This window comes from Mustela nivalis (genome assembly GCF_964662115.1).
Source record: "Mustela nivalis genome assembly, chromosome: 7".
Lineage (NCBI taxonomy): Eukaryota > Metazoa > Chordata > Mammalia > Carnivora > Mustelidae > Mustela > Mustela nivalis.
In genome coordinates this window covers 100,470,358-100,482,800 of record NC_139026.1, presented here as the reverse complement: position 1 = coordinate 100,482,800, position 12,443 = coordinate 100,470,358, and the positions used below count along the sequence as shown (strand labels likewise).

The window sequence follows — 12,443 nt, the reverse complement described above, 5'->3', positions numbered from 1 at the left end:
CAAAATAAACTGAGTTATTAGACTTCAATGACCTGCTCAAATTTAGCCTTTACATTTGTAATAAAAATTTACATAGGTTTTTTAGATATGCACTGTATTCTAAAGCAACCTGCATATGCTCTGCTGTTTTTTGTCACTTCGTACCATAACAGTGTTTTCCAGCTTTTCATTATTTCCCTCCCCATCCCCTAGAACCTTTTTGGACATTTTAAAGTAATCATCTGTCCCATCCCCCACCCAGAAAATTTAACAGCACAGATATATTGTGTATCTGTTTGTGCTGGGTCTCTATGGAGGCCCACAAATCAATTTAACAGCTATGATTTTTTTCACTCCTTCCCCAAAGAACCTGTTTTTGTCCTCTTGGGGATGACACAGCCATAATAGAAAATGTACTTACTATACTAACCTTAAAGGCTCTTGGCGTGACATAGCTAAATTTTCCAGACCACATTTGTTTGATCAATTCAGCGTAAGATTTAGCAATTTCGCCTCTCATTCCCAAGGGATTATCAAAATTCAGTTCTTCTTGATACTTATCATTGAGGAAGTATTCAGTAAGTGGAGGTGTATTGCTCAAACACTGCAAAGAATAAAACACATTTTCAAGTAAAAGTAACCACACATTAAACATGTTAAAATGAAGAGAGAAATAAACTGACTTGCCATAATATACAGAGAAAAATTTACATGATGGTCTCTTGAACTAGTAAAGTAATTAGTCAAATAAACACTCAAATGATGCACTCAACTATTCATTTCCCAAATTTCAAATCAATTACTTATAATAAATGAAAATGCTAATTTGTTGCTGTAAAATCTGCATTAATTTTAACCACAGCAAACTACCTGTTAACTGGGAGAGAAGCTCAGAGTTTTCTTTCCTTCTTTTACTTGATTGGTAGAAATTATGGATTGTCTACTCATCCCAGGCACCTGCAAATTAGCCTGAGTAGGTAAAAACTGAGATAGAGTGCAACAAGAAATTAACTTTAAAGAGGTATTTACTGCTTCCATTGTCAATTCCTTATCATGAAAGAGCAGCCTTTACGTTTTCCATTTGGTCAACCATTTTTTAAAAGGGACAGTACAGATTAGCTGAGCCTGAGGAAACCAACTTTTGTTATGCGAACTCTAGCTAAGTGTGTTCTTACATCATCAAGTTCAATACCATAACAATCCAATTTTCCTTTATGGCAAGATTAAAACGAATAAGTTAATTCTCCATCTCTATTTTTACTTAGAATTAAATAATTTAGGATTTAAAATAAAATAGATGACAGAAATATAGTTTTTCTATAATATATTATCTCAAGATGAATAATTTTAAGTCAATAATACCATACAATTTGACTTAACTATAAACCCAGTATTACTTTATCAATTAGATGTCTAGGATCATCAAATAGAATATGTAATGACTGAGAGACATATGGTCTTATAGGTCACTTTCTTTTGCTGCAGGAAGACATTTGTCTTGGGAGTCAAGTGGCAAGGTACTTAAGTGAAGGTAACTGCTTGCATCTAAAGGAGTCGTAATCCATTCTTGTGAGAGCTCGAATTTATATGAATGGAAATCAAGATTTTTTAAAAAAAGATTTTATTTATTTGACACAGAGAGAGAGACAGCAAGAGAATGAACACAAGTAGGGGGAGTGGGAGACGGAGAAGCAGGCTTCCCTGCTGAGCAGGGAGCCCCATGCGGGGCTCGATCCCAGAATCTGGGATCATAAACCGAGCTGAAGGCAGATGTTTAATGACTGAGCCACCCAGGAACCCTGGAAATCAAGGTTTTTCAAAGCTTGTTTACCATTCATTTGGATTAAGAGTCTGGGATTAAAGTCTTGGTAGCTATTAAAAGTTCAGTCTGCTGGGTTTATGCCAATAACTTGGGTACCATAAACTATGTCTATATACCATGTACTGTTTGGTAAAAATTCAGAATTAGGCATATTCGTCTTTTTGAATTAAATCATAAAGTTCTATTCTGTGGTTTCAAATATGAATTAATTTATATTTACTGAAGTAATATATATATGTATAATCTAGTTACGATAATATCTATTTTGATATTTTCAATGAAATAAAAATAATACGGCTCAAACTGGTAATATGGCCCCTCTCATAAGGCAAAAAGAGAGAACTATTTACAATGTGGAATCTGTTATTCTATAATTCTCAGGCAATGAAAGCAATATAGAAACAGTAAAAAATGTTTGGGGTAGACTATACAGATTTCACTGTAATTTACAACTCATTTTTTAAGGTGAGCAAGAGGAAGATAGGTAGGTTACAGTGTAGGAGGCAATTTGGGAAAGGATACTTTCAAACTTCTGAACTCTTTATACTTCAACCTTTCATAAGCTTACACACCTTTTGAGATTCATTCTCTCTTCCTTTTCCATTATATGTTCTTTTAGTTATAAACCCAGCACTAGAGGTAGGGTCAGGCAACCCAGAATACACCATGGCTACACTAAATGCCATCACTTAGTAGCATCATCTGATTTAGTACAAATAGGATCAACACTATATAGTCAATGAGGCAAAGGGGAGGTGGTCTGACAGCATTTCCAACAATAAGTTTTCAAATCCTTATATATATATTTTCAAATCCTTGTCTTTGATTAGTTCAGTTATACGAAGTTTATGATATTCCACTACTGTCTGCAATACCATTATACAAAGAACCTAACTGATGGTCTGACCAAACTAAGACCCAAGTTGTACAAACACAAATAATTTTTGAACTTTTTTACTTACTTACATGTATCCTTATCTTGCAAAGAGCGTCCAAATATAACTGAAAATTCTGTAGCTTTCCAGTAGCATCTAGAGTGATCTTTCTAAAATTTTATCTAATCATGTCATTTCCTTGCTATAAATCCTTTAATAGCAATTTCAGGTAAAAATCTCAAATTTTTGTAAGAGTGTCTTTTGCTTCCTATGTAGCCTCAGGTTTTGCTAGTCCCTTTGTCTGACTCCATCCTAGCCTCATTTAATTACTTATGGTTCCTTGACCTCCATGCAATCTCTCACTCTGTAAATCTGCAGTATCACTCCATCTATGTGAAATATACCTTCTTTGTCCTACTAACTTCTACTAAAGCATCAAGAGTCATGCATCCTGTTTAGGAAGTATTCCTATATTTCCTTATAGTGTTTCCATGTGTATGTTTCCATAATGCATAATGCTCACTTTTATTATAGCACTTACTTTATAACATAGTATAATTTCAATTTTTAGTTTGTCTGTCTTGCCAAATGGACTGAGACTTTCAGGAGAGCAGGAGCCATACTATCAATTACATGTCTATTTCCAGCACTCAGCATGTGTACAATAAATGCACGATTAATAAAACATGTTTTCCCCTATATTAACAAATGTTTTTATCCTCTTAGTTTTTTTTTTTTTACTCTGTTCCTTCAATGTTTAGTACAGAGTACTTAAACTTTTCTTGAATGAATTATTACTAGGTAAGGCAAAAATATATTAGCTGGTAATGAATAATCTCAAAAGTTTCTTCAAGCACTTTTACCTGAATACTAAGCCAAAGAAAGGCAGTATTTATTAAAAACTTCCCCATGCTTTTGTGCAACTCTTAATCTCAGAGTCATGAGTTTGAGTCCCACAATGGGTGTAGAGATTACTTAAAATAAATAACTATTAAAAAAAACAAAAAGCAAACAAACAACCTTCCCATGCTTTTGCTTCACTTTCATTCAATCCACTACCTGCCTTGTAGGGGGTCTCTGCTTAGATGTTTTTAAGTCCCTGACACAAGAGACCAATGATTATTTTCAAAGTGACACACGGTTTTGAAGCTGACTATAATTCAACATTACAAACTAAATAACAAAAAAACCCAATTAGTTTTAATAAGTGCTTGTATTATGTGTCAAAATATCATAACCAATATATTTTGAGATAATCATATTCAAATTTCAACCATTAAGTCCTATGGTCCAAAAAAGCATTCTATTTGTTAAACACAAATAAAAAAAATATCTAAGTATAGTAGACACACAATGTTACTTTAGTTTCAGGTGTACACCAGAACATAACATTTTAAGAAACTCACAAGCTGGAGGGGAAAAAAAAAAAAAAAACTCACAAGCTGCATTTTTAAAAAAAGTTATACAAAGACATATAAATACAGAAATTCAACAGACAAGCTTAAATGTTCTAGTAATGCACATATCATAATAGTTTAAAAACTGACACTGAATCAGACTTTTCTCACGTTGAAAATACCTTCTCTCTCATCTTGAAAATAATATATTATTCTCGAAATAGAATAAAGACGACTTAAAATAATAAAAGATTTCTTTATAATTTTTAGTACGAATTTCAAGATATAATTAGAATACAGGTCAAACAACTAAAATTTTTCCATGCCTTAAGTGTTATCAGTATTCAATGCGATCACTGTGGCAGAAGAAGGTCATTTCTTAATACTGGCCAAAATGTACTCTGAGTTATAATTCATGCAACTCATTCTATCTTTTTAACATGAGGTTATCTTAGAAACATGAACATCTTTGACATGTACAAGAAAACTGGACACTTGGACTGGTTGCCATTAATACAATGTTTTGAAGAATAAATATTTTGGCTGGTTCAAGAATAAAAACCACCATAACCATAGTTCTGAAGCATCTGTCTCAAAGATTACTCTATTATAACAAACATCACTCTTTTCCATCTGATTGGGACTGTCCCAAAACAATTCCTTTCTTGAGACATATATATATTAAAAGCCCTACATATGTAGACATCATAGGGAATTTCCTTTTCAACCTGTAAGATTCTTTACTACTGAGTGACATAATATGGACCTGAAATCATACAACATGTGTTGTGTGCCTATGTGGATGTATTTCTTGCTCTCAATGATACTTGAACAGTAAAACAGAACAAAACTCCTCCTTTCTTAACATGCATGGTTATTCCTGGTAAAATCTGAGAATATAGATATAAATCTATGATAAAAACAAAAGAGATTACAAAAAAATTATTTGTATGTTATTTTTGTGGCTACTTAGGAGTTTTGTGACATTCTACCAGTCACATGCCATTTTGAGCTTCACCTTTGTTAATTCAGATTTCAACTCCCTACCACTGACAAGTACCAATACTTCAGTATTTCAAGGAGAACTGCCTCTGGCAACTCATCACCAAAAAAAGTGAAGTCCAAATATGAGGTAATGTGACTGATCACAAGACACATATCTTAAACCACATTTTGTTTATATCATAATGGTTCCTACAGTTGTTCCTAAAACTGGGTAGAATTTTGTCAAATACCATGTTAAAAATAAAGCTATAATCAGAATGAAGAAAAAGGATTCTGTACCAGTAGTTTCAGTTCTTAATGGAAAAGAGAGTAAGTAAAAACTCATAAAGAACAAGCAAAAATGTACTTGTTAACTAGGCTAAATAGTTCTATACTTAAATATTTTTTTATGATTTCTAGGCAAGTTAATAATGTGTGAAACTGACAAAAGCGATTGAAGATCTAAGGATTAAAAAACTGAATTTCATATTTAGTACGTTAGTTTTGGCATTCATTTGTTTATTAGCCTTTGTGATAAAACAACAAGTTGGTTAACTGAAGGTTCAGGATACAAGCAAATATGAAAAATTGTTGATCCATGAGAAATGAGAATGCCTGGGTAGGTGGCAAACCAATCATTTGTAAGCAGACATGACTGCTAAGCACCTGTCCTGAAAGTGGCTCTGTGGTTCTCTACTTGTGCTTAGATATGCATTTTAAATGGAAACTCCAAATAATAAAGAATATTCTTGAATGTGAATTTGAATTAGGAATCTTAAGACATAGCCCTTAGTTTAATGTCTTAAGATTGAAACTCACCATGTTCTATTTCTCCTTCCTTTCTTAGAAAACTCTTCCCCTGTAAAGAAATTCCTACTCAGCATCTCTTACAAACATTACATCTTCCTCAACACCTCAAGGAAGAATAATATTCCTTCCTCTGAGCTAACTCTACACCCTGACCTCACTTATACTATACTTATCTTGAAAGCAGTGTCCATGTCATGAAGTACTTTTATACTTCAGGGTCTACAGCACAATGCCTTACACATACCTTGATAACGGTGTGCTGAATGAATGAAAACTTATATGACAGAAAGACTGGAAGCAGTCCTTAGAGAAATTGAGAGCAGTAGGAAAACACTAAAGAGATCTGAATTGCACCCCATTATAGAACTATAACCTATCTGAAAGTTGTGTAAGTTCAAAAAATCAAAGTCCAAATTGTGCCTAGGCAGACTTTCCTAATTGAAGGAAAACAGCTATTGTGAATGCTCCAAACTATCAAGATCAATCCATGTAAGTAAAAGATACATAAAGGAAAAATATTTGGAAATAGATTTTTATAAAGACTCTTCCCCAAATCTTCAACCTAGAACTAGACATAAAAATTCTAAAGAGAATTCTTCTAAATAATCTAATGTCTCATTGAGTGGACATTCTGCTATATGGTTCAACTATAGAACTTTAACCACTGCCACCATGAAGAACTATTTTTAAGAAGTATGCATATATCATTCAACTATTTCATAAAATAATAATTCTCTATGAAAAATTCTCTAGTTATAAATTCCCACACATCTAAAATTGTACTATTATGTAAGGTTATGAATTTTCTTTCATTATTTAATTAGTTGGAAAAACTACTATGCTCTGCACGTAACTTTTCCTTATACATGTACAAATCCTATTGCTCTTACATTATTTTCAAATAGTTCTACCATTAAATATGTTGTGATCAATATGAGTGATTTTTTTAAAGTTCTCTGAAAAAAATAAGTGACCCATGTAAGTCTCAATTTTGTATTTCACTATAAATTTCTACATCATTTTTTTAATTGATGAAGTGAAATAAAGTTCTACTGTATAACAAAATCTCAAGTCTGTAATCAACATATTTTAGGAAATGAATAATAGCCATCCCAATAACTTTGTAATGAATCTGGAATTTCCCCAGTACCTGGAAAATAGCCAAAGTAATCCCCTTCAAAAAGAGAAAGTTGTCTTTTGTAATGCTGAATATGAACCACTCCCTTTCTGTTCAGGTGCTCCAGAAGCCCAATTTTCAAGTGATCATGTATGCTCACTATTTTAGTAAACCGGTAACTAGAACAGGAAAGAAAACAAACTTAATTTTTGATTACCTAAAGCTTTGAGTTGTGTTAACTCATTCTGCAACTGATCAAAATGTAATGCCACTCACAATCCCTTTAAAAAAGGTAGCTAAACCTTCAAACTAACCAATACTAAAAATAAAAACCCAATCTAAAATGAAGAAATCATTTTATCTTATGATTTAAAAATAAAACCTGAAGTAATCCATGGTTAAAGTAACCTTAGAATAACCCAATATTTTTTTTTCTTGGATTTTAAGATTAGATGGAATAAAAACTTTCAGATGTGCCATGCTATTGTTTTTCACTTTGTCATGACAACAGTATAAACATTCTGAAAAGGTATTGTATAATTCTGAAGGTTTCTGTTAATACTGGGATACTGGCTCTAGTTCTGTAAAAAATAGTGGATAGTGGATAGGCAAGTGTGATGTAGACTTTTACAATTTAAGAAGTGTAAATATAAGCCTACATCTTCATCAAGTAAATTTTTAAAATGAGATATTTTTATTTTTTGTTATTTTTTTTCCCTAGGAAAAGTAAATCTCATATCTGAGAGATCAATTCTAAAACTTCTCCACATATTTTGGGAAAGCAAATATAATTGCTCTATTTTGTTTGTCTATTTCCAATCTCTTTTTAAGCTTTCTTTAAAAAACATATTTAGATAAATAAAATATAAGTGGATATAACTTTAATTCATTTATTTTTAAAAAACTTTAAACTGTTTTCCCCCCCATCCAAATAGTCAAAGAAGAGAGCACTGGCATATGCTCAACTTGAAATACTGAAATTTTACATAAAATAGTTTCAAAGGCAGCAGTTTTGAATTGGACAAGGATATTGTTCTAATGTTTAAATGTATGTCATTAATCTGGGCACAATGCTTAAGACCTAAATTTAATTTAAAATTAAATTTCATTTAGGGACGCCTGGGTGGCTCAGTTGGTTAAGCAGCTGCCTTCGGCTCAGGTCATGATCCCAGTGTCCTGGGATCGAGTCCCACATCGGGCTCCTTGCTCAGCAGGGAGCCTGCTTCTCCCTCTGCCTCTGCCTGCCATTCTGTCTGCCTGTGTTTGCTCTCTCCCCCTCTCTCTCTCTGATAAATAAATAAAATCTTTAAAAAAAAAATTAAATTTCATTTAAAGTTCCTGCTGTTACCCTTTCCTTCAAATTCTATGAGATTTCTTCATACACTACTTAAATTCAGTGAAGAATTATGAAAGCTTTGAGAAGCAGGAAAATTAATGGGAAATGTTTTGTTTGCTAGCAAAGAAATATCAGTGCTTTATTTTTCTCTCCTCTATAGGACTGAGGGAGAAGAATTCTAAGTTTCTCAAAAAGACTACCCTGTTACTAGCAGTGAGTAAATCTTAAAATGTTAAAAAAAATCACGATTATGTAAAGATCACTAATTTTCATATTAAATGCTATAAGTAGAAATTAGAAGATCCACTTGCAATATAAATTTTGAAAGCTTCTGTGATAATGATTTCACCAACAACAATACTATAATTTTCAGGCAGATGTATTTAAGGTTTTCAAACTACTAGACTATAACAGCAAATGTCTGAATTTTTTTTTTTTTAGTAACAGTGATTTAATGAGTGATTTTATGTTTAAAATTCAGTTTATAGGAAGCAAGCTAAAAACAAATGGTTCTAATAACATTAATAAACTTTAATGTAAGTTATATTTATTTTAAAGAACTAAAGTATATAAATTCAATTTTAATATTATTATATCTGCTCTACCCCTTTAATAATACAAAAATGGCTCACAGAGAAATGAATGCCACTATTTTAGTCAAGCAAGAGAAAGGATTTAGGATAAAAACAATGGTTCTTTAAAATTTTATGTTCTGGTTCAGTACCTTGCACATGATATTCTGTAAAGAAACATTTTTTAATAAATGAATATTATGAATTGTGCAATTCAGTGACCTTTTAGTTCTTCTGTGAAGGCATACAGGAAAGGATAGCAGAAAATTTCTACAAAGTTTAACTTATTTTTTACATTCATTAAGGGAAACCACCATGTCATATACTTCTCTGCATCATTTCATTACATTAGGCCCAAAACGGACTATAAATACTTCAGGTGAGTTGAAACAGAAGTTTAAATAGTCAACTATGAAGGCTTCTGATTATTTTTTAAAATCAAAAAAGAACTTTAAATTTATCTAATCACTCAACAAATATTTATTAAGAAAAGATGATCATTATTTCAAGAGTCTCTATAAAAAGTATAAAAGTATAAAAATAATGTTCTAAAAGGCTTTTTTCCTATAGTTCACTGTGAACTCATTCAAAAAACTATCTGCATAGTAGTGGGGGTTTCTCTACCAAGCTGTGATTAACATAGCAGCCCAATCCAAGAGTTATCAGATTGGTTACACTGCTGGAGCATAAAGCTGTAGTATTTCTTAGACTTTATATATATTGGTAGGTTTCTGACTCTTCATCTGCAAAAAGTAAAGACAGATACTATATGCTATAATTCTTTTTACAATTAATGTGCTCTTTTGGAGTTTAGACAGTTTCAGAAATAACATTAATCTGTTACAGGTCAAGTTCTAAGCATTTCTGGTATATTTTCTAATGCAAATTTTCTCTAACCATTTGTGTGAAAAAACTTATTTTTTTTTAAAATTTCCAAATCATCATAGACTGATACTTTCATAAAATACAAAAAAAATGAACCACTAGAAAAAATTAAAAAGACATACAAAAAACAAATCCCCACTTTTTATTAAGATTCAATAGATATAAAATTACCCTGAAAAAAAGCTAGAAAAATTTTAGATCACTTATGCTTAATTTCTATGCTTATTTTATTGCTAACCATGCCGTCTCATTCATAGACAGCCTACGAGAAACACTGTTCCGATGTATTATTATCTGGCATTATATTAAACACTGGGGATATAAAAGACATTCAAACACAATCTCTTATTTTCATAATTCTCACTGCGCAATGTGTATTTATCCAGAAGAAAGAGACAGAGGAAAGGGGGCAGAGGTAGAGGTGTGGGAAAAGGAAGAGAAAACAAGTATACACAAAGAAGTCTGAAACTTAACAAATTCCAAGAACCTCTAGTTTTGGCTAAAGAGGAGGTGGGGTCCCATTTGGGTTTTTTCCTTAAGGTGACAGGAAGCAAGTTTTAAGCAAAGAGATAACATAATTGTATTTTCATTTTAAAACAACTACTCTGGAAACAGTGTACTAAATGTAGTGAAAGAGGATAAACGAAGGAACAAAGATATGAGTTAGAGATATATTTCAATAGTTCACAGAAAAGATGCTCAAGTATTCAAACAGTGTACTGACAATGTAAGAGAAGATGGGTATACATGACATTAAGAGGTAGTGGAATGAACAGGATTTGGGCAACAAGTCTCAAGTTTTTGACTTGGGTTAGTGGGTGGATAGTTGCAACTATAAGGGAGTATACGAGATAAAAGGATCAGGTTCCTTCGGGGAATATGTTTGGTCCTAGCAGACATATTTAGTTTAAGTGTGGTATTATCTAGGCAGAAATGTCCATCTAATAGTTATATACTAAGGGAAACTCACGAGGGAAAATTATGGTTGAGACAGGTTTGGGATTTGTTAAAGTGGATGCCAACTTCTAAAAGGTAAAAAGACTACAAAGAACTCTGCAAACAGAAGGTCAAGAATGACCTTATCAAAAGCAATTTCTATGGGGTGGTATGACTGTCACAGCAATGATATAACAGTAGTTGATACTTACATATGCTTTTCTAGGTACCAAGTAATTCTTAAGCAGTTTATCTACATTTCACAGATGAAGAAACTAATAAGAAGTTTATTATCTAAGATCATACAACCAAGTAGTAGAACTAGGATTTAAATCCAAGCAATCAAGTTCTAAAATCTATGCTTCTAACTACTCTTGCGATGATGCAGAGGACTACTGGATGGGAGATGAAAAAATAGGGAGAAAGCACAGGCCATTATTTTCAATTTTCAAGATGAAGAGTCCTCCTCACTCTATCCTCCCCCACCCCTTAAAGAAAGAAAAAAGACTTGACCATGTATATATGCTTAAAGAAACACAGTGAAGAGGTAGGGTTAAAAGTCTGTAACAATGATATGATGCTTGATAAAACAAGTCTCAGGAAAGATGGCAGAGGTCCCCAGGGAGATGGTGGTAAAATCATGATGAGACAGACACTTTAGGAATGGTATTCAGTGAGGATAAGAACAATCTTAAAATATGTTCTATTTTACTATTAAGAAATTCCTTATAAACAATTAGGAACATTTTGGTAAAAAATTTATAATTTCTTTTAAAAACAGTTGCTGAAAGCTTTTTCTGTATTTCATACTTAGAATGGCCTTGGGCAACTGCTGAAGAATCATTCATAATACCTCAATTATACAACAAATCGGTAAAAAAAAGTATGTATATTCATTTATACATAATGAATATACACGTGTATTATATTAATATGTGTATCAATGATTCAGTTTATATTCAAAGCAAAATCTCTCTAAATGAAGGCCACAGTGTTTTAATTTTATACACAACATGGTAAGAAAGCTGTGATTTTCAGTAAACCCTTCAAATTCAAATGAACATGAACATTGATATAATTACTTTAGGAGACCATATGCTTATTCTCTTGATATTGTCATTGCTCAAAATATTTCAGGTACTTCTCTTCAGAGTTGGCACACATATGAAAAAGCATCAATATTTAGCATACAGGGGAGGCCAATATATGTTTAACTTAGGTATAAACAATGTGTTTTTTGCTATGGTAAAATAAGTTTCTAATGTAGAGATTTCTGTGGTGGAAAAAAAATGGACCAAGTATGAGATATAATACTATATTTGTACCTCTGGTAATCCATTGCTATTTTTATGACCAAATGAACAAAAAAGAAGTCATTATGAATAATGTACTCTACCAAACAAAATCAAGGTTCGACTCAGAAGTCACCTCTTTGGTGAAACCTTACTTCCCAAGGGCTCTCTTTTCTTTGCTTCCACAACATCTAGCTGTTCATGCTTTCTATCCTATCACATACTGTATCATATTTATTTATATGTCTTTTTTCATTCATTACACTATCAATTCTACTACGACTGGCTGGAATAGTGCTTGGCACACAGTAGAGACTCAAAGGTTGTTTGTTGGTTTAGCTAAATAAATTAGCCCAATAAAAACAAGAAAATTAATTTAGTAACTCTTAATTCCTTTGCCCTTTTTCTCTCCAACCCTAGATGAACCCAATGACTTAT

General features: G+C 32.2%; 1 protein-coding gene across 15 annotated transcripts in view; it reads right to left on the bottom strand.

Moving 5' to 3' along the window:
* The window catches only part of USP15 (ubiquitin specific peptidase 15), a 115,205-nt gene that overhangs the window by 20,485 nt on the left and 82,277 nt on the right, over positions 1 to 12,443 (bottom strand). For 6 of the 15 annotated variants that reach the window (XR_014314555.1, XR_014314556.1, XM_082742513.1 and 3 more), the window contains one exon: positions 410 to 583. Coding sequence is in view for 7 of the 15 variants with exons in the window: in XM_082742513.1 (XP_082598639.1) it covers positions 410 to 583 (174 nt within the window). In the remaining 8 variants the exon portion in view is untranslated. Of the gene's footprint in view, positions 1 to 409; positions 584 to 849; positions 964 to 7,017; positions 7,164 to 12,443 lie in introns of those variants that run through there. The other 9 variants (XR_014314550.1, XR_014314551.1, XR_014314554.1 and 6 more) reach the window with 4 other exon arrangements.